This window comes from Macrotis lagotis, chromosome 1 (genome assembly GCF_037893015.1).
Source record: "Macrotis lagotis isolate mMagLag1 chromosome 1, bilby.v1.9.chrom.fasta, whole genome shotgun sequence".
Classification (NCBI taxonomy): Eukaryota; Metazoa; Chordata; class Mammalia; order Peramelemorphia; family Peramelidae; genus Macrotis; species Macrotis lagotis.
Window position 1 is genome coordinate 516,949,782 of NC_133658.1, and position 22,552 is coordinate 516,972,333.

The 22,552-nt window shown below is 45.6% G+C and overlaps 1 protein-coding gene across 1 annotated transcript; it reads left to right on the forward strand.

Annotated features, from left to right (window-relative positions):
• The first annotated feature begins 3,213 nt into the window (after positions 1–3,213).
• On the forward strand, positions 3,214–15,907 carry LOC141505068 (uncharacterized). The gene is made up of 5 exons (XM_074210573.1): positions 3,214–3,311; positions 3,771–3,844; positions 3,963–4,197; positions 5,096–5,279; positions 14,684–15,907. The coding sequence occupies exons 1-5, from the start codon at positions 3,214–3,216 to the stop codon at positions 15,050–15,052; spliced, it is 960 nt and encodes a 319-aa protein (XP_074066674.1). The 3' UTR covers positions 15,053–15,907.
• Positions 15,908–22,552: the final 6,645 nt, after the last annotated feature.

The window sequence follows — 22,552 nt, forward strand, 5'->3', positions numbered from 1 at the left end:
AGGAAATTAAGAAAAAAAAGAAATCATGCATGCAACCTCCATAAATACTATTCAAGTGACTGTTTTTGTTCAGGGACTAGCATACTTTACACAAATGTAAGACCATAAATGAACCAGTAAAATCTTCAGAGAACAAGTGGGAGTAAAGGCCCAACTTTCACAACTAGTTGCCATTCAGTGAAGCAGCTATTCTGTGAAAAATTCTCTGGGTCAAGCTATTTTATAAGATCTATACCCATTTGTGGTGCTTCCTATATCAAGCAGATTACAACTCCTTTATTAAATGATCAGTTCCCCCAGTGCAATTCTACTATGAGCCCTAGATGTGCAGGGCAGGATTGGAGTTCCAAGGACAACTGACAGCTGTGACATCATGAGCAAGCCATTTATCCTCTGAGTCTCAGTTTCTTCATCTGGAAAAGACATTAAATCTATCTTCTTTGTAAAGGCTGTTGTAAGGTGGCACCTAAATATGTTATGTAACAAAAAAAATTCCTCATCTGATAGCCAACTTCTTATGAGGAGCTTCTCTTAAGAAAGCAAGTTGCCATCAAGTTCTTACTGGAAGCCTTTCCTGCTTAGCAGAACTCTCAAACTTCTAGAACCCATGCTAGCCACAAGCATGTCACACCATGAGGCTTTAATTTAACGGCAAGGTAAAAAAAAAGTCTGAAAAACTGTCTGATTGACAGTACGGACCTAAGTAGGCTTCAGAATTTGATAGATTCTGGAAAAAAATGAGCAAGAATGACTGAATTTCAGCTGGGAATTGTTTTTCATTTCCACCCCTCCATCTGAATGTAACCGAGTCAGTTTTTGAGGATGCTTCTTCTAATGCTGACATTTCAGACCAAAAGCTCTACTAGTTAACAAGAAAGAGGTGGCTAACTGTGGTTATCTTTTCCTGCTTTTACCATTCATGACCCTTTCCTATTCCCCTTTCTCGCTTGGATGAGAGACTTCATGGTCTTACACCAGGTATGAACTTGAGTCCTCTACTAAATAGATTTTCCTTTTGTTGTCACATTAATTTGCAACTCATTAATAGTGACAGAAGAGAGGTACTGCACGGATGCCTATTTGCATATTCATGAGTGACTTATTATTAAACAAATAAGATTTTCCTATCTTAGGAAGCACCCAAAGTAAGGCAGAACAGTACATTACACCAGCCCGATGCTTTATTCTCTCTTTAATATGTTAATAGATGCAGTTGATTTCTTTAAGTAAATATGCATCTATAAAACAACACGTAATTTTAAAAAACTAAATCATTTAAATACTAATCTATTAGCAAAGTTGGCAACAATTTAGGAGGAATAACCCATTAATACCAAGGCGAGGGAATCAATTTGTGCCTTGTAGCTGGGCTGGGTGGTGGGCGGCGGGCGGCTGAGGAGCGTGTGTCGGTGAGTGCGTGCGCGCGCTTTTAAAAAATAAACAAATCTTTTCCTCGGTTTCCGGAGGAGCGGGCGGTCGGTCGGTGGCCGTCTTCGGGGGGCCCGGCCGGCCTGGCCCGGGGCTGCCGAGGGGCGCGTCCCGGGACCCTCGCCGCCCCCCTGGCGCTAGCGCGGCTGGCCTGGAGCGGCAGAGAGGGCGCTGGCCGGCACGGCCACGGCCTCCCTTCCTCCGCTTCCCTCGCAGCCCGCGAACACGAGCTTGCGCAGCGCGGCCGGGGCCGGGGCCGGGGCCGGGGCCGGGGCCGGGCCCGGGGCGCCGCGTGGCTGGGAGGACGGCTGGCGAGCCAGGCCCCAGCCCTGCCTGGCCGCTTTCCTCCCCGCGCCCGAGACTCTGGCACTCGCCGCCCGGAGTCTGTTGACATTTACTATTGTTCTGCGCGCTCCACCGGGCTCGGGCGGGGGAGGGGTGGGCAGGGCGGCGTAGCCCGGGGCCCCTTTCGTTAGCAGAAAGAACCCAACAGAAAGTGGCCTGTGGCCCAGGAAGGCCCCCCCCCCCCCCCCCCCGTCCGGCCAAAGTGGGCTCTGCAAGCCGGGCTGGGAACCTGGGGGCGGGGACGGGGCAGGGGAGGAGGGAAGGGGGGGAGGGAGAGGAGATTGGCAGCTCATTCCGCTGGCGTAGTTGGGGGCTGGGAGAGGATCGCGGGCGGGCGGGGGGTCTCCTGGCGCTGCCCCCGTGACCCGCAGGACACAAGTGCGTTTGTATTCGGTCGTGGGCTGGGATTGAAGTCCCCCACGGCGCGAATGGCAGAGCAGCGGCGCAAAAAACAGCCCCCTCCGCGGACAAGGCTCGGATTGTTCCAGCCGCCACCATACTGCTCCGCTCCAGCCAAAATCCCGTTTCTCAATGCTCCACTCCCCCCTCCCCCGCGCTCGCCCCCAAACCCCGCGTGCACCTGTGCCCTGAACCCCGGGGCACCCTCTGCTGGGGGGGCGGCGGCGGTGCGGGCCGGGCAGGCGGCCGGCTCGGTCTCTCGGCCCCGGGTCGGCGGCTCTATTCCGGAGCTCGCCTCCCCGCCCTCGGGTCTTCTGGTGACTCCCGCGTTCCTCCCTCCCCACCCCCACCCCGCCCCAGGACTGCTGAGCTATTGTAATCCTTTGGCGCGTACGTGGGGCTCCCCGGGAGAGGCGGAATAAGCGGGGCCGGAGACGAGGGGTGCGGCGGGGTGTCACGCGCGGATCCCGAACCCCCCTCTGTGGCTTATTTTTGTGTCTCGAAAATTACATGTGTGCGGGGGGGGGGGGGGCGCACGCGCGCCCTGCTGGAGGCGCCAGCCGCGCGGCACTACGAGGGGCTGCGGAGCCCCCTCCTCCCCAGAGGCCTGGGCTGTTTATGCCAAGCTGCCCGCGGGCCCAGGCCCGGCCCCCGCCGCCCGCCCTCTCCGGGATTACGGGGCCTGGCCGCCGGGCCAGCTGGAGGCCTCCTCGACCCGCCGCCCCCTCTTATCTCCTTAGGACGAGGCTTTTCCTCTGCTGGGTAATCCCAACAATTCCTGAGAGGAGTTCTAGAGCTTCTGCTGAGGCTCGGGACCTTTGGCTCTAGTGGGAGAAGGGTGGTGGGGAGGGGGAGAGAAGCTGCAGGAGGTGAAGGGTGAGCCGGGCCCGGGGCGGCGCCCTCCCCTCTCCCTCTGATCCCTGCCACCGCCGGCTCCCCGGCGGGCAGGTGGGAGAAGGAGGGAGCTGGCTACAGGAGAGCTCCAGCGCCGGCTGGTTTCCTTTACGTTTACGGGCTATAAATAAACTTCCCCTTGGGCCGATGCAGTCAGCTTCCAAGGGCGGCTTCCCGCCTGCTACGGGCTGGCGGCTTAGTTTGTTATCCCGGGCAGCCACGGGCCTAGGCTCCCTCTCCGTCCCGTAGGTGGGCCCGTCTCTGAAGCTTTCCCTTGACTGGAAGAGGTTCTAGGGGCTCCCGGCTCTAAGGGGCCTTAGAGGTCACCCAGCCCAAACCCTTTATTTTACAGGTTAGGAAACTGAGGCCCGAGCTAGTCAAGAGGCTCGTCAAAGTCATGCAAAAATGTGCCCCGGTGAAGCTCGCACTTTGAACCTAGGCCTCTTGCCCTCCCCCACCCCTCCTCCCCATACACACCATAGCTCGTTTTCTAAACACATTGCTCAATCCCCTCGAATCGTGGGAGCGGAGGTTCTCCCCAGGCCCTTCCTGAAGCGGGGGGGGGGGGGGGGGGGCGGCAATGGGGGAGCGGGAGGATCATTTGCCTTGGTCCCCTCCTCTCCAGCTCCTCTCCGCTTCACATACTTCCCTTGGGTTAGTTTGGGATGAAACATCGCTCTCTGTCCTCCTTGCTCCTTTGCCAGAATTAAGGCAAGAGCTGAGAGCCTGGCAAAGCCAAGAAGGGCGAGAAGCAGAGCCTGGCACCTCCCGGGCCAGGGTGGGGGAGCGTGCGTCGGGGCCAGGGGTTTTATCCGGGGCACCGGGCGCATTGAAGTCTCTGGTTAACTCAGGATCCCCCGGAGTTTACTGCAATTGTTCCGCGCCCCCGCTGACAGGCCGCCGGGCTGGCAGGCAGGCAGAGCGCGGCCAGGCGAAGCGGCCCCAGTGCCACGGAGCCCGGCGCTTGGCTAAGCGCGCTGGGGATTGGCGGCTGCCGCGGCCTGGGCTGGGGAACGGGGGAGGAGGAGGGAGAAAGGAGCATGTGGCTCCGGAAACGGAGGCCTGGCAGGGCTGGGCTCGCCCGGGCTCCACAGCCCACTCCCACCTCCACCCCTCCCCCTGCTCCCCAAGGTCAGGACGCACGGGAGTGAAGCTCCGGGCCAAATAACGACACTCCCGTGGGAGGCCGGTGGCCCAGGCACCTTCTCTGGAAGTTTTAGTGGGTGGATTTGGGGGTGAGGAGCGGACTGTGTGTGTGTGTGTGTGTGTGTGTGTGTGTACTGGGGTGAGAATAGAATGGTTTGTAAGTGGACTAGGTTGAGGAGAGAATGGTGTTTGCACACTAGGGTGAGGAGGGATTACTGTGTGTGTGTGTGTGTGTGTGTGTACACGCTGGGATGAGGAGGAAAGGGAATGAAGAGGGATGTGTGTACATACTGGGGTGAGGAGGGAAGAGTGTGTTGTGACTAGGGAGAGAAGGAATGGTGGTGTGTGGTGTTTGTGTGTGTGCACTGGGGTGAGAATGGAATGGTTTATGTGTGGACTAGGGTGAGGAGAGAATGGTATTTGTGCACCAGGGTGAGGAGGGATTACTCTTTGTGTGTGTGTGTGTGTGTGTGTGTGTGTGTGTGTGTGTGTGTGTGTGTTCACGCTGGGATGAGGAGGAAAGGGAATGAAGAGGGATGTGTGTACATACTGGGGTGAGGAGGGAAGAGTGTTGTAATTAGGAAGAGAGGGAATGCTGTGTGTGTGTGTGTGTGTGTGTGTGTGTGTGTGCTGGGATGAGGAGGAAATGGTGTATTGTGACTAGGGAGAGAAGGGAATGAATGGGGCGTGTGTACGGGGCGAGGAGGGAAGAGTGTGTTGTAGCTAGGGAGAGAGGGAATGGCGTGTGTGCGTGCGTGTGCACAGACGTGAGGAGGGAGTGGGGTGTGTGGTATTTACGAGTTCACAAAGTCTAATCCAACCCCGACTCTGGGGCTCGCAGCGCCCCGCCCCGTGCCATCTTTTGGAGAGCCTCCTAGTCTAGCTGGGGGGAGGAGGGCAATTGTGAGCGAGGCCCTGGAGGGCTTTTCGAAAGGCGGCCCTGGAGTTATTTTGGTCTCGGAGAGATCGTCATCTGCTACTCTCGCTTCCGCGCGGCTCGGTCCTACTTGTCAACTTGGCGTTGCGGGAGGGGTAACGAGCGAGAGCGGCTTCCGAGCAGACTCCGGGTACCGCGGGCGCGTCCGGGAGGGAGGCTGGAGGGGGAGGGGAGAAGCGGGTGCCGCACTCGTTAGAAGGCTGCGCCAACACACAAGATGCAGTGATGCCCAGCGTGTCCTCCCTCCCTCCTTCTCTTCCTCCAGCTTCCCAGAACTGCAGGCTGCACGCAGGCTGCACAGCCCGGGTATTTCTCCTTCGAGTATTTGTTTAACCCCTCTAAGGCTTCATGTCTCTTTAGTCCTCAAATGAGACCCCCCCTCCCCCAGACACTCTCAGGCTTCCTCTCAGCTCGCTCCAGATCCTCGGTGCTACAGGTTTACTCTCGAAACCGCAGAAGATTCGTGGATCTCATGTAGAGTTGTCCGGGATGGCAGTCAGTCAGGGTGATTGTCCTTTTGAGTCAGTCATTCCCTTCCTTTAAACTATTTAAAGAGGAATAGAGATTGACTATTTAGTCAGAAACAGTTTTTTTCTCCGGTTCGCTTTACAAGTTCTATTTACATAAATTCTATTTAGAGTGCACGTTTTCAGTTAATAATTTGGAGGCGGGAATGAGAGTTGGGAAGAACATCTCTACTTTCAGTGTGCTAAGATTCACAGCCTAGCTGACAAATCAGACAGTGATATGGTTTACCCTATAACCTATAATCTTTATTATTGTAGAAAAAGAATCGATCAAAAAGCAAGGTGGGGAGGGGAAGCTTATGGATAGAGAAAGGGATTGAATAACTTTCTCTTTCCCTCCTCCACCCCCAAATAAGACCCTTACCCAGTCCACTTACTGTTGCCCAATTCCTCCCTCCATCAAAAAAAAGTTGAATTTTCTGAAAAAATATAGAGAAGAAACCAATCCACTAGAGTTGGTAGTGGCAAAAGATAAAACTGCTCTTTTGATAGCTTGTCCCCTTAGAAAAGGCGTCATCTTTCTGTCTAGTATTAAGGACCACACCACGACCACCGACCACCGTAGCTCCAGGGTTAAAACCCAGCAATAAGTTGTGAAAGAGTTACAATGAAAAGTTTGAAGTTCTGCCAGCAGCTCAGAGAGTGGGGTGGTCCTGTTAGGGACTGCAGGAAATTGTCTGAGTTAGATTAAACATTTTAGAAAACTTTGGGGGGTAGGAGCCCAGAGTTAACTTGGAAGTTGGCAATGTTAAAGAAAACAAAAGCTAAAGTGTTTTTCCTCTGACTTTTTTTTAAAATGCAGATAAAATTGGAGGTAGTTTCCCTGAAAGGAAACTCCCTTCTCCTTTTCCTATTCACTCAAAAATATTTTGGGTATTTTTTCTATTGCCTCTCTCACCCCAGTTGGCCCTTCTAAAGTTCTGTGGTGGAGAAGAATGTTGGATGAGATTAAGGAGGGGTCCATTAGAAGGCAGTCTGTGAGGTCAGGAATAATTAGCATTATGTCTAAATTGACCATATTTCCCAAGACTGCTTAAACCCAATCTCTCCCACCTTGTTTTATCCCTTAGAAATCAACTGAGTGGAAATCAACTTTCACTCAACATAGTAGAAGTAAACAGACTGCAGAATAAGATGCCCAAGACTATGGTGACCTCAGTCACTCAGAGGTGACTAAGTGAGTGCACCAGGTCTGACCCTGAAACCTTCTGTTTTATAGGATATGGGAGTGGGGGTGGAGATGGCCAACCTACTCCAAAAAATGTCTAGAAGAGTCAAGGCTTAACTCCTTTGCATTTAAAAAGAAAAAAAAGTTGATCCTAGTTATGCATTTTCTCTTATTTCTCTAAATATGTGTTACTTTTGTTTTGCTCTCTAGATCCTCTAGTTAGGATATTCAGATTGTGGCCTTCAAAGGGACTACCAGCCAGCCAGCTTTCTTGTTCAAAATTCACTTGCCTTCTCTCTCTCTCCTCCCTAACCCCTACCCCCCTTTGGTAAACTGGGGTAAATAGCTTTGGCTTTAGTAAAACTAAACTGTGGGCCCAGGGGAGGCAGACAATGGGTAACAGAAAAGGGGAAGGCAGAATAAATTGACATCCCTAGGCAGGATGTAAAATGTTAGATGAGAGACAGTGAGCTAGGAGAAGCGAAGCGGAGAGTAGTCACAACTCCCACAGCCAGAGCTTAGGGTCGGCTTGCAAAAGATGGCAAGAGGAAATGATTTCAGATCTGATGGAAGGCGGGAGGGGAAGAAGGAGGGAGGCAGGCCCACATAAGGGAGGAAGAGCCCGAGGACAGTGGAGGGGGGAGGGGTGTGTGTTTTTTTATATGTGTGTTTGTGTGTGTGTGTGTGTGTGTGTGTGTGTGTGTGTGTGTGTGTGTGTGTTGGAAATTGGGCCTCTGGAGATGAACTGGAGGAAGCAGCTCTTAAAGGAACCTTACCAAGGGAACAAACACTGACTGTTCAGATTATTCAGTGTGATGATTGACAGCAGGCAAGGAGAAAGGAAGGTTAAGATTATCATAGGGCATAGGATGGGACAAATGTGACTCCTGGGTGGTTTTTGAACATTCAAGCCTGTTTAGTTGAGTCATGGCATTAATTTGATAATCTTGGTATTAGGTGTCAGTGATGATGTCCCCATTTTCTTCAGCCCCTTCATGGCTGAAGCATTGATTGAGGACTGTGTCACCAAAGTCTTGAGTCAGAAGAGAACTTGCTGGAAATTCTGGCTCTGATATGTGCTAGTTGTGTGACCTTGGGTGAATCATTTAATTTCTGAGTCTCAGTTTCTTTAGCTGTAAAATGTTGATAACTGTGTTAAACTAGTGTATTTTACTTGATGGTGTCAGATGCCAGCCCTTCCTCTTTTTCTGTCCTTTTTTAAAAAAGAATGAAATATTAAAGTTCATATCCTCAGATATTTATCAGGACCTGTAATCTCAGAGACCAGGTTCACCTAGTTGCTGGAGGCTTTACTCCTGTTACCAGTAGAGCACTCTGCCCATCTCCTCTTCTTGACATATACTTCTTTGACGAAATCTTTTAGTATCTGTTCTTCAGAATTCTTCATTGGTTATACATTGCTGCCTGCTGACACTCACCAAGTGCCTCTCTATAAAACTAGGTCCCAATTACTGTGAATAATGAATTCCCCAAAGTGGTCATATATATTACAATTTTCACTATTGAGAATTATAATTATGTAAAGTGACATAACTGGTCACACAATGGGGGGGGACACATGGAAGGGGGAAGTAAGTCTTTATATAGTTTGTAACTCTCCATCAGGTATTGTACTAAGCAGCACAAGGTAAATGCTATTGCTTTCCCCATTTTGAAGTTGAGGAAACTGAGAAAACTAGGGTCTAGGATCTAGGATCTATCTAGTGCCTAGGATCACATTGTCATTAATTTTTGAGGTCAAATTTGAACTCAGATCTTTCTCACTTCAGCCTAGGATTTTCTCCACTATTCTACATTGGCTCAATGGAAATATGCAGTGCTAATTAGAAAAATGTAATAGCTTCAAGGATTTTGCACCAAAAGGGACTTGCCTATTTATTTTTAGTTCTTGTGTTTCTTATCTCAATGCCATATAGCAAAGTTAGTGTTGAAAAGTTATCTTTGCTTTCATAGAAAGTGAACTTAGTAAAAGAGCTTTGCAGTTTCCTAAATGAAGTCTAGCTTGCTCTCCTTTTCAACTTTGGATCCAGATCACTGTCTTTTTGCATGTATTTATTATCTGATATATATATATGTATATACTCTAGGGTAGGTGTGCCCAACCTGCAGTGGCCCATTCAAGTACCCTCCTCTTGAAGTTTGTGGTTATGCTCCTTGATGGTGTGGGTTGCACTGTATTTATGAATGGATATCGAATTCTTTTTTGGCCTTTGAGAAATTTTTGTTGTGTAATGTGGCCCAGAAGAGCAAAAAGTTTGAACACCCTTGCTCTAATGTTATCTGTTCAAATAAATGTTGAAATCTAGATTATAGACTTTCTCCATACACTTGGTCTTTGTGGATGGCCAGGCCAAATTTCTTAATGTATCTCTTTTAGAAGGCTCTCTATTGTCCTAGGGTTTGATGAAATCAACATGTGACAAATAAACACCAAACATCTGAAGAGCCTCACATGTACAGGGAATCTTGCCTTGACATGGATTTTCATTGAGTCTCCTCTATCACAGCGTGGAATGTTTTGGTGAATGTTATCTATCTTTCCTGTTTTATGCCACCTGGTGTTAATTATCAGAACCAGGTTATTTCTGTTACTACACCTTCCAAGAAATCTCAGTTGATCTTGATTATTGATGGAAGACAATCTTACTATGAAAGAGTCTGCAATACAGCATTTTGTTCTACTAAATCAAATGCTTTTTTCATAATCAGCAAACAATAAGCACAATGGGATCTTATATTCTCTACTTCTTTCAGTTAATTGTTGCTATACTAGAGAGACCATCCATTGTTGAATTTGTTCTCTATTAATGCCCTCAGTGAGGATGCTCTCAATTCATGTATAGATAACTTTCATATTTTGAACAAATGGGAAAGTAAATATTTAGGTCAATATCTGTTATTCTTTCAATTTTCTTTTTTTGGCATAAGTAATATCTGAGATTTTTTTCTTCCAAGATCCCCTCTTTTAGATACCTTGTAAATGAATCCTTTAAAGTCTTTCTGGTTGAATGGCTTCCAAATACATACATATATATATTTAGAATCTACTTTTCTCTTCCTTATTCTCTCCTCTTGTTTCATTATCCTATATGGAGAAAAGTTTGTAGAAATGGTTTTTGCAAATCTTTTCTATTTGTCTTTTGTTTAGAATGCTTCCATTTCTATTCAGCAGTGCTCCTGTGATGACTTTGCTTAGTTGGCTGTGGTTCTAAGTTTCCTTTAAACCAGTTTTACTCTCCATTGCTTTTCTTTGCTTTATGAGAAGATATTGATTGCTCATCATCATCCATCATCATTCTTCCTAAGATTTTACAGATGAGTTTAACTTTTAATGGGGTGTTGATTTTGGCATTGATCTCTGTTTGGCATAGAAGTCACTATTTGCTGACTAAGATATTTTGGAGCTCTTTTGGTATTCTACTTGTGGTGATTAGTTTACATTGGTTTTGGATGAAATTATTATGCTTCTAGATAAAATTATTATTGTGAGAGTCAATGTCAATTTTGTTGTTTAAGTATACATACATATAAACACATATGGACTTTTAGAAGAGAAATTATATATCTGCATGTGTAAATATGTATGTATGTAATATATACATACAGATATATATGAAAACACTTTGTGCATCATACTTTTATAGGACCACACCTTTCATTCATTCAAAAAACTATCAAGTGCCTGCCTTGTGACCTGGGCACAAATGATCTGCTGCAAGAGTAATAACAACTGCCTTACTTTACATGTATAAAATATCATTTATGTCTTTTAACAACCCTGTAAATTTGTATTGTTCCAATTTTACAAATGAGGAAATAGAGGCTCAGAGTTTGGTGACAATTAGCAAATCATTTAACTTTTCTGAGTCTAAGGACTGAATCTTAGTTTCCTTATCTGTAAAATGGGATTAAACCAGGATTTTCTCAGGATTAAAAAAAAGTTAATTTATATAAAATTCTTTGCCAATAGAAACAACATGTAAACGTCAGTTTTTATTATCAAGTGACTTATGTGCAATTAACAGTTATGTGAAGCAACATTGGAACCCAAGTGGCTCCTTTCTCCCATGAGCACACTCCTGTTATAGGTGAATGAGAGGAGTAGGGTATTGTTTTATCTTTTGCATTTCTGTTCCTGATTCTCAGAGAAGGAGGGGTTTGGGGGGAGGGGTTGAGAAGGAATCTGTATATTGGATTTAAGAAAGTAGTGTGAAATTGTGAGGAGGTGGGGGAGAAAATATTGGAGGTACAAGAGGAAGAAATAACACCAGATTTCAACTGTCAGCTACCCATAATGCATATTTTGAAAAAAATCAGGAAGCTCCAACACTTAGTCTAGTGTGGAATTGCAATCGAGTATCAAGCCAACTAGCAGGACTGGTGGTTCTGTGAGTGGACTGGGCTTCTAGAGGAATCTGAGGTGTTTATTATAGCTTTCCACCCTGGGGCTGCAGAAGGGTGATCTGCCCCTTCCAAGCATTGCTCATTAGGCTCTTTTTGACCCTTCTTTCTCCCAGAATCCACTCTTGAGGTTATCCACAGAGAACAAACTGAGTATCTTTCACACAGAAAGTGGAGATGGAGAAACCTGAACAGTAACTCTTACACTTCCCTTCCCTTTGGACTCTTTGGGGCTTTCATTCTTAAACAGTAATGGAATTGACTAATACTGAAGTTAAGGTATTTAGGAACCATATCTTCTTTTCTTCAACCCCCTAAAAAAGTACTGTCATTTTACTGTGCTGGCAAGCACTGGGGCTGACTGTATGTTATTCTCCTATAATATCCTCTGCCAGATAGTACAGGCCTGCTTCCACGATGATTCTGGGTGAACCCATGTTTAAGAACTCCCCCTTGTCATCACAGTCCCCTCTACTTCACACCTCCCTTCAATCTCTGGGCTACTGTGCTGGTCTCTGGTGACTCTGACCTTGAAACCACTTTGGCCCTTCTGGGTCATTCTACTGGCTTTCTTATTTTTTTCTCTTGGTACCCATCTTTCATCTACCTCCTTTCCTAAACTACCCCCATTCTCATTTAAACTCAAAAATGCAAAACAAACCACCCTCTTCTAGAGTCTGGATGGTCTTATACCCAGGAAGTCATGAACTATTTCTTCTGTCCTGAGCAAATAGGAGTAGAATAGGCAGGAAAAGGGCTGAATCTAATTCCTGTGGGAGTTAAAATATCTCCTAGCAAAGAAGCCAAAATGTTGATATTTTTAGAGGCAGTTCGGGGAAAAAGACTGAGGGCTATGGGGTAGATCTGGGGAGAAGGAAGGAAAGAGAGGGGAGGTAGATGTACAAGTGAGGAAGGAAGGCAGCTCTTCAATTCTAGTTCTGGTCTCTAGAGGACTAACTTTTATCCCCTATTGTTCATGTAGTGACTTTCAACACATTCAAAAGGGAATACTTTGTCTATCTTGCAGACATTCAGAAACTCTTAAAGAGTAAAGTCTATTCCAGAAACAGCATAAAATTAACAATTAATCATGGGAATTACTGGTATATTAAAAAGATTCCCAACCACTTTTCCTGTTATAAATCTTCTCCATCCTTTTCTAGCCCCCTAACCCTTTCACCACCTCTCAGCAAAAGGATAGGTGCCGTCTTTTCACTCCTCTAATTAACAGCAACCAGTTAATATGAAAAATGTTTATCTTCCCACCCTTGGTGCAGTATCAAGCTGCGCCACTGTGCATGCTATCTGCGCACTGTGCGAATTAGCAGGGCCTGGCAGCTCCTCTCGGAGCGCTGAGATCTAGCCCCAGAGCTAGGCAGACCGAGGTCTTGGGGGAGCTTCACTACCAACCAGTTCTCTGGAGCCTCGGGCTCAGTTGTTCCCAGCTCAGTGTAGCACGTGGGCGCCAAGATGCAGCTGAAATGTCTCGGTGACAAAGAGCCAGGGAGCTGAGCAAAAGGCCTTTTTGGCTGATTTGTCAGCTGCAGAGACCACGAGCTCCCTTCCCCTCCCTTTTCTCTTAGCAATCTGGGAAGGACAGGGCTATTGGAAGCCAAGTAAACAGGCGTAATGCGCAACTGTTGTTCACCAGCTCCCACAGCCTCCGACAGCGGTGCCTTTAGGTTTGTAGCAATTTGGTCGCTTCTCAGAGGTTCCATGGTTTTTGTTTTTTTTTCCTTTTTTTGAGAAAACGGCTTTGTGTGTGTGTGTGTGTGTGTGTGTGTGTGTGTGTGTGTGTCTGCCTAGAGTTCTGCAACTACATAAATCCTATTTCTTACTCAAACACAGCCCTCTCTCTAATGGGACAGAATAGACAATATGTTTTGGCATTCTTTTAACCTGGAACAGCCTGGGACTTAGCTCAAGACGGACTCCTTGAATTCCAATTCAGCGGCTCAAACCCCAAGTTCCCCTGGTGTGCAAAAAAATTTTAGTCACATAATACAAAACTCTAATCTCCCCAATTTATTTTCCGGGGCTGTCTAGATTGCCACGCCATGGATTTCTGCAAGACAGAGCAGTCTTCGGGTACCACTCCGTTCCAGAGAGGCCATAAAAAGCAGATGGTCTCATTAGAAACAATTTATGCATATATATTTCTAAGAGTTCATCACTGCCGGGGTAGTTTTTTAGCCCGTTCACCAAGCAGGAGGAAAATATCACCGTTTGCAAATGTTTCCAGTTTGCAAAATAATGACCTCTCCAAAGTAGCTAAGCAACTAATTACTCAAATACTAGAAGGTTATATGCCAATATTATCACATTCGTGGTCTCTTGGGCAAGCAACTTCATATTCCTTAAACCACCATATAGCGTCATTAGATTTGCAGAGGCTCTTTCTCAGAGCTGGACTGGGCTCTCAGCCTTGGCGCCCCTACACTCATGGCTCTGTTTCAACTATTATTTCCAATCTCCAAGTCAAATCACTTATTAATTATAGAGGCAACTCCTGCAAACCCAATTACCCGCTAGCAGTTCTTCCCAGATGGGAAGTCCGTCTTGCATGTCTCCCACCATGCTCCCGACTGCTGTAGAGCTCTCCTCTCTCCTTACCCTCCCCTCCCCCTTTTGGGTCCAGTCTGTGAAATAAACCCTTAACACTTCCTGTTCTCTATTCCAATTCGGAGTGTCTTCACTGTCCCCCTTTTCCCTCTGTTTCTTCTTACTTTCCTTTATTGTCTCTCCATTGCTCTGATCTCTGAACTCAGGCCAGGGACACACATCTCTTTCAACTTTAAAATCCTCTGATCCTTAGGGGTCAGTTTAGTCTCACCTTACCTATTTATATCTTAGCAACGATTCCCCTCCCTCTCCCAATTCCCTGCTTGCTTTTTGGAAACATGTTTAGACCATGCTTTCAGCCACACTCTTCTCTACAATCCATGGTATGTGCCTGTTGGGTCGGATAATTAACCCATACCCAACAAGATTAGGAAAGGCAATAGTAGTGGATAGTGAAAATAAAGGTCGGGCCTTGTGACCTTCAGGGAGAAAGGATGATGATAGGCTTAAAGGGTGGACTGTGGAGGGCACGATAGAGTGTGACTAAAGGGGGATGGGCAAAACAAGATGGCAAGGTCCTCTGAGGCAGTAGTGGACTTTATCAGTCCCCGAGACCTGTGACTGAGGAGCTAGTAGGGGGAGGGGGAAATGAGCCAAATCGAGCCGAGAAAATGTATGCAGGGGAAGAAAAGCACGGGTTTGCCTCTAGGGTGAGTCTTGACGACAGGACTTGCTAACTGTACGAATGTGCTGTATGGAGAGATACTAAACAACATGTAAGGGAGGGGTATGGCAGTCCTTAAACTTATGAGCATTCAGTTAAATTTATCACTCCCGGTGTCCTGGTACTTTCAGGAAACGGCCTGGAAATTCAGTTGGTGCGCTCAAGTCGTCTGGTGTGCTTTTACCGTATTGGAGGTGATCAGTGTGCGGCAAGCCTTTCGAGATGCATTGGGCCTGTTTTCCTTCCGAGGCAGCACGGCTCCCATTGGAATAACATCGCTGTTTTGCATGAAATTTCGAGAGGGAGAAGATAAAAAGGAATTCGAAGGAAGGCGTTTGTCAAGATGCCGGGGTAGGCCGGTAACTCAGCGGCTGCTGGTGTGCTTTCCCCATGGTTGCCGGTGCAAAGGGCAAAGCCGTTTATACAGCCCACAGTCCACCGGTGGGAGTAGGTGTTTGGTCCAGGAGATAAGAACTTCAAGCAGCAATCGGCCTCTTTGAACTGCACTAGTCCTAGAACTCGATGTAGTAAAGACCCAGGAATCTGCACTTTCCTCCTGCTCCCTCGGCCCCCCCCCCCCACTCCACCCCCTCCTCCCAAAGAGCCTTCTTACTGATCGTCTGGCTTCAAGCTCAGGAACAGTATCCGAGTCTCCCCAAGCTCCCAATTAATCTACGCACTGCTAGAGCCCAACCACTGCCTCCTCTTTGCCTTCCTGGCCGCCCAGGGCTCCGCACTCAGACCTTAGAGGATACCAAGGGTTAAAGTTCCGGTGGCTGGAGGCTCCGGCTGCTGCACAGGCGGTCCGCACTTCTCCACCCAGCCCCAGGGGAATGTGTGAGCCGCTTCTCGTAGGCAGCGGGCCTGTGCCACGGACACTGGGTGTGGATTGAGGTCCCTCCACTCCTCCCTCCTTGGATAGCTCCTCGGAGGAAAAACAGCTGCGTAATCCCATCAATTCTGGGGTGGTCGATTCCGACCTCCAGGGCTTCTCCTCCCTTCCTTCCCTTCACTAAACCAGCCCACACTGCTAGAACCTAAACACTGGGCCTGGGTCCTTGCTGGCCCCATCGCAGGCCCACCCAAACGCGGCCTCGGCCACGCGTGCTTCACTCCACCCAAAGCGGGTTTGCGAGTGTGGGGGTAGGGCGCCTCGGCTCTGCAGGCCGACGTTAAGAAGCACTCGCAACCAGGACCACCGGCTCCTTTCCCTCTTTCCCCGCTCCGGGTCGGAGTCCTCGGTCAGAGCTGAGGGTGGGACTGGGGTCAGGAAGCGGCCGGACCAAGCCGCGCTTGGGTCCTTCCGGGCGCAGGCGGCTTCTGCCTTTTGGCGAGCCTGGGGCTGGAGCCCAGCCTCGGAGCACGGGCTGGGAGTGTGGGCGTGCGCTTCCCCAGCCTCGGGAAGGGAGCAATCGGAGCTGGAGGGATAGGGAGGCGGGGGCTGGGGGAGGGATGGGAGCCGCGAGGGGAGGGGGAGGCAGGCAGGGGATTCCGGAGTTTGTAGCCCGTGTAGTTTCTGGCTTTCACGGCTCGTTTGAAATCCTCCCACAGGAAGATGTCTGCCAAGGAACAGCAGCATGCGCTGCTTACAGCCCAGCGTGGCCAGCCTCCGTGTGCTCTGCCTGCCGCCTCCGCCACCTCGCTCTCGCGCGCCTGTGTGAGAGCGAGCTAGCGAGGGAGAGCTAGAGGGAGAGAGAGGGGAGAGAGGGAGAGAGACAGACAGACAGAGAGAAGGGAGGCAGAGAGAAGAGAGTGACAGAGAAAGAAGGGGAAAGACAAGAGAGGAGAGTGACAAAGAGGGGAGAGAGATGGAGAAAGAAGGGAGAGAGACAAGAGAGAAGAGTGGTACAGAGAAGAGAGAGAGAAGAGATGCAGTGACAGAGGGGAGGGGAGAGAGAGAGAAAACGAGAGAGGATAAAGGGGAGAGACAGAGAGGAGAGTGACAGAGAAAGAAAGGGAGAGACTAGAGAGGAGAGTGACAGAGAAGAGGGGAGAGAGGTGGAGAAAAAGGGGAGAGAGAGACAAGAGAGAAGAGTGGCAGAGAGGAGGGGAGAGAGAAAAAAGGGAAGAGAGGCAGAGAGAAGAGAGTGACAGAAAAGGGGAGAGAAAAAAGGGGGAAGAGACAGAAGGGGCAGAGGAGACAGGAGAAAGAAAAAAGGGAGACAGGACAGGCAGAAAAGAAGAGAGAAAAGGGAAAAGAGAAAAAGGGAGAGATGGAGAAGAAAGAAAAAAGGAGAGAGACAGAGGGAAGAGACAGAGAAAAGAAGGGAGATATAGAGGAAAAGGGGAGAGACAAAGAGAGGCAAAGAAAAGAAGGAAAAGGGGAGAGTCAGAGAAGAGAGACAGAAGAGGAGAGAGGTAAAGAAAATAAGGAAGAGACAATAGAGAGAAAAGCAGAGAGATAGAGAAAAGAAAGGAGAGAAAAGAGGGAAGAGGAAAAAAGGAAGGAGACAATGATAAGAGAGAGAAGAAAGTGGGAGAAGAGGGGAGAGAGAAACAGACAGAGAAGGGAGACCGAGAAGAGAGGCAAAGGAGAAGTGAGAGGAAAAAAGAGGAGAAACAGAGACAGAAGAGAGAGAGGACAAAGATGGAAAGAAGGGGGGGGGAGAGCCAGAGAGCAATATAGTTCGAACAAGAATGAGAGAGAGGTTGTGCCCGGGCTGAGAAATGTTTTTGTGCTGGTTCCAGGAGTAGACTTGGTGTGTAGATCCTGACAAACCCAGGACGAAAGGTTCCATTCAAAAACGATGAACTGGTCAAGAGTTGGCCACATCACCCTTGGCTCCATCTCCTTTCTCTTAACTCTCTTTGGTTTCCTCTTTTGCTGTAGCGTTTGAAAGCTGTTAACCTAGGCAGGTGAACGATCCCCGGCGTTTTTAATGCGTTGGTCTTTATAACTCGTGAGTTCAACACTAATGAGTTATGGGTTGGCCCACGAAAACATAATGTGTAAATTAGGAATTTAATGATGTGTAAGATTAAAAGCTGCGCAGGGTTGCATTTATTTAAGGCTGCCATCTTGTGTTCAGAAAGAAATTACTTTGCCGGCATTGTCCCCCCTCGCACGTGGGGATAGGGAGGGGGATGGGAGGGAGAGAGAAAGAAAGAAAGCAGCGGGGAAGGCAGAGAAGACAGACACTACACGGGAGTGGGAGGGTTGGGGTGTGTGTCTTTGAAAAAGAGGCGGGGTGAAGTGGGGCGTACCTTTGGTCTTTGTCTCCGAGGATTTACATAGTGTGTGAGCCCCTTAACATCACTTTGAAGGAAATTTGAGGAGTGACATTTATTTTGTTAGCTTTGAGGTTCCGTTGGGAAAAGCCCAGGCCTAAAGGATCCACTTGTCAGATACTGAAATTTTACAGAAAGTTGCTTAGATTTTCTTGTGGTTTTTTTTTTTAGGTTTTTTGCAAGGCAAATGGAGTTAAGTGGCTTGCCCAAGGCCACACAGCTAGGTAATTATTAAGTGTCTGAGATCGGATTTGAACTCAGGTACTCCTGACTCCAGGGCAGGTGCTTTATCTACTGCGCCACCTAGCCCCCCCCCCCCCCCCCCCTTTTTAAGAGTTGCTTAGATTTTCAATGCTGCCTTTTGGGAATGGGGAGGGAACATGTTCTATTCATTTCTCTAAGGCAAGGTCTTTTCTCAGAGTTATCCTACCCCCCATTTTTTAATTTTTGAGGGATATAAACTTGATAAATATACTTGAATCTTATATACAAAGAACAGTCAAAAGAATTGTATATGAAATTTCTAATCTCTTTTTCATACTTTTAAAAGTATTTAATGAATGTGACTCATTAGTTCCAAAGCTGTTCAGCTTTTCTGTATCCCCCTTTGAATTTCCTCCTTTTCTCTACTATGCCTTTAAAAAACTGTTGTGTTGACCTTTTTTTTCTTTTATCTTTTTTTTGGCATGACTATCCCTAATCCTCCCTCTAAAAATTTACTCCTTGTAACAAGTAGAGTAAATTGAAACAAATCACACATTGACTATGTCTGAAAATATATACTCTGCACATTTATTCTATCATCTCTTTGATAGCAGGTGGTAAGCATGTTTCATAGATTTTTGGGGGGGGTCTTGGTTGGTCATTGCATTGATCAGAATTCTTTACTCTTCTTTCTTTTCTATATCTCAAGTTTTGTATCTTCCCAAGTTTCTCTGATTTGGAAATTCTTTTCATTTCTCTGGAGCAACAGTATTCCATTATATTGACATGCTCTACTTTGTTTAGTCATTTTCTAATTGAAAGTCACTTTCTACATTTCCAGTTTTTTCTATAATAAAAATTGCTGCTATGAGTATTTTTGTAATATGTGCCCTTTCTAGGGAATATGCTGTTCAGCCAGTTGTATTGACTGGAGTTGATTTAAAATTTTTTAGTGTGAGCCTTAGAAATGGGCAAAAAGTATACTCAGAGTTTGAATAGTTTTTGTTAATTATCTAGACTTAAGAAAATGTTAATAATGGAGAGTAAGCATAAAGGTGTGCTCTAAGTACTCTTTTTTAAAAAAAAGATATACTAGTACAATTTCTCTTTCGGTCAAAAAGTATGTGCAATGCAATTTAGTGACTTTTAAAAATATACTTCCAAACTGTTTTCTAGAACAGCAGGACCAATTCACATTGGTTCTGTCCTCCCACATCTCTGTCAACAATTATCATTTTCTATTTTTTGCAAATCTCTTGGATGCAGGTAGAAAGAAACTATTTTTAATGAATTTTGTTTTTATAACATTTAATTTGCACACCTTCCTTATCCTCCAAGTTACCAATTTTTACTTCTCTTAATCCATTTCATAAAACTCACATGTCCTTAGGAATCTAGGTGTCTGAGACCCAGTAGTACAACTTTAGGGAGTCTCCCTTCTGTACATTAAACAACTTCAGGTTTTATCTCACTTAAGAATTTGAATTACTGTTTTTTTCCCTTGTGTTCACTCTAAAGGAAATTGAAACCAATCAGCTTTATGGATGGGAAATCTTTTTGTTTGCCATAATGCTTTGAAATTGTGACTTTCGATTTTGAGCCAAAATGTCTTGACCAGTGAAACAAGTAAAGCAATGGGGCCTGTCAATGTAGGTTACAGTAACTGTATTGCCTTATTTTGTCCAGATTCTGTTCAAGTTTTTTTAATCTGGTAAAACTGCCTGCCATCAGCTCCAGATAATTTATGTATACTAAGAGTTCCTCCTAGGATTAATTACTTTGTGTTCACTTTCTGATCCAACAGAGGGCATATAATCCTGGCAAGGAGAGATTGGGCTAAACTTCTCAATTTAGTCCATGACTTCCATCTGGTTCAACCATAAATCTTTTGTTGTTGTTGTTGTTGTTTTTTGTTTTTTAGGTTTTTGCAAGGCAAATGGGGTTAAGTGGCTTGCCCAGGGCCACACAGCTAGGTAATTATTAAGTGTCTGAGACTGGATTTGAACCCAGGTACTCCTGACTCCAGGGCCGGTGCTTTATCCACTGCACCACCTAGCCGCCCCTCAACCGTAAGTGTTACCAGAAAGTGACACAGATGCTGACCAGATATGTGAGAATGTTTTGCTATTGGTCTTTGTTGAATGAACTCTGTAGTACTGGTATTTTGGGAAGTAGTCTAGACAGATGTGGAAAGGAAAATGATATATATATATATATATATATATATAGCCTCCTAGACTGAGCATCAGAGATCCTGAATTTCAATCCATTGATCGTTACCACTAAGTTAGTTTATCAGGAAGTTTCAAGTTTGGAATCTGTAAAAGGAGGGATTACTTTCTGTAGTTTGTAAAACTCTCCAGTACTTGAAAATATCTGCTCATTATACAATGAAAATGGAAACTGTTCATAACTAGGATGAAGAAATTTAAATTTTCCCAGAATATGACATTTCCAAATATAAGTGGTATTCTTTGGAAGAATGAAATAGGTGAATTACCTCTCTCCTATGTATTTTATTTACTCCCCATTCTGATGGGTGGCCCAATCATTCACTGAAGGATGTTAGCTGTTTTATTGTCTTCCTCATGCCTTAAATTTCAGGAGGTTTTGAATATCCAAGACATTCCTTCTAAACCATATAAGACCTGTAGATATTTGTTGTTATCAAAGTATTCTATTTTTTTAAAAGAAAAATAATAAAAACTTTTGTACTACAACATCCCCCAAATTAGTCTTGTCTGCTATAGCTTTTTGCCTCCATAGAGCTGCTAAGTGTTTCCCCAAGTTTCTCAGAAATGTTACTGCTAGAATCTTGGCAGAAAAGCAAAAAGATCAAAGACAAGGCAAGAGAAGTGCCATATTTTCCCTTTCTGTAAAAACACCAAGGAAACACCTAACTTTCTTGGGGAATAAACTGGTAACATCTCATTATATGATGATCTCATATTATGAGGATCAGATCTCTGTATTTTATGAGATTGCTTCATTTATTTTTTAATCCAAAACTAGATAATTTTTTTGTATATATATGTGTGTGTGTGTCTGTTTGTATGTGTATGTGTATGTGTATACTTGCCACATTAGAAATTAAATACTTGCCACAACTAGAAAAAGTTCACTGAATGAATACCAAGAGTTAGAAGAGGCCTTGGAAGTCATTTAGTCTGACCAGAATTCAAAGAACATATCTGACAAATAGTCATGTAGTCTTCCTTTCTAGTAAAAGGAAACCTACTACTTTCCAGGGCAGCTTGTTCCTCTTCTGGGTAAGCTTTAATTATTAGAAACTTTTTCCTTATATCAAGCCAAAATCTCCTACTCTTGCAAATTCCTGCCACTGTTCCAAATTTTGCTCTTTCTGAGCAGAGCTTGTCTAATCTACCACAAGACCGCCCTTCAGATTCCATCCTATATCTTGCTACTGTACTTAGATGGCTCTAGAGGAGAGAGAGAGAGAGAGAGAGAGAGAGAGAGAGAGAGAGAGAGAGAGAGAGAGAGAGAGAGAGAGAGAAGCTGGTAATTTTGTACAGCCCTCCCTCATTTAACTCTACTTCACTTTCAAATCCTGGCAACACCTTTCTGGTGTCATGATCCTCTTTGAAGGACAAACAGCGAAGCAGATACTTAAAAACAGCTACTACACCTCTTAAAATGTTCTTTTCTAGGCTAAAAATTCCTAGTTCTTTCCACCTATTTAATAAACCATTATTTCAAGGCTCTTTTCCAATTTGGTTGCTGTTCTTTGGATATTCTGAAGCTTATCAATGTCTTTTCTAAAATATGGTACCTAGAACTGAAGAAAGTACCCTAGACAGGATCTGATCAGGGCACTTTATGGAGGCGTTATTATTTCTCTAAACTTGGATACTGTGTTCCCCTTAATGAAGACTGATTGCACTAGGCTTTTTGATGGTTTTTTTTAATTTCTTTTTGACACCATTGACTCATATTGAGCTTATAGTTCATTAAAAACCCAGTCCTTCATTTGTCAAGCCATATCTCTCATGTCTCTTATATAGGAATTTGATTTTTTGAACCCATGTGTAGGATTTTCCATTTATCCTTATTACATTTCATTTTCATGATCTTAACCTGTTGAGATCCATCTAGACTCCAATCTGCTATATAGTATGCTATCATCAAGAATAAAGATGCTATTGATGCCTTTATATAAGACAAATCTCTGAAGCACTACCCTAGATATATCTTTCAAAGTTGATATTGAATCTTTTATGACTATTCTTTTGGTGCAGGGATTTAATGAGTTGTAAATCCAACTCACTTTTCTGACATTTTGCCTATATCTTTCCAACTGATCTGTAAGACTAGAATGAGGTTTTTATGAAATGCTATGCTAAAAACTAGGTTAAGTATGCCTACAACATTTCCTTGATCTACCATTGAGTAAAAAAAAAGTTCCTTTTCTACAGTGGTTCCTAATGTTTTGGTTCTAAATCTCTTTCAATTAAAAAAAAGTGACCTCACAGGGTAATTTATTATAGTACTCAAAATATTCTTTTAGATTTATTCGTTAATTTCTTACAATAACGTCAATGATGATTTTT

Excerpts from the sequence above, each read along its gene's own strand:
- LOC141505068 (XM_074210573.1), top strand. The coding sequence starts at position 3,214 with ATGCAGTCAGCTTCCAAGGGCGGCTTCCCGCCTGCTACGGGCTGGCGG. Across the intron at positions 3,845-3,962 it reads CTGGCACCTCCCGGGCCAGG|GCCGCCGGGCTGGCAGGCAG; the intron begins GTGGGGGAGCGT and ends CCCCGCTGACAG. Across the intron at positions 4,198-5,095 it reads CCCTCCCCCTGCTCCCCAAG|CTGGGGGGAGGAGGGCAATT; the intron begins GTCAGGACGCAC and ends CTCCTAGTCTAG.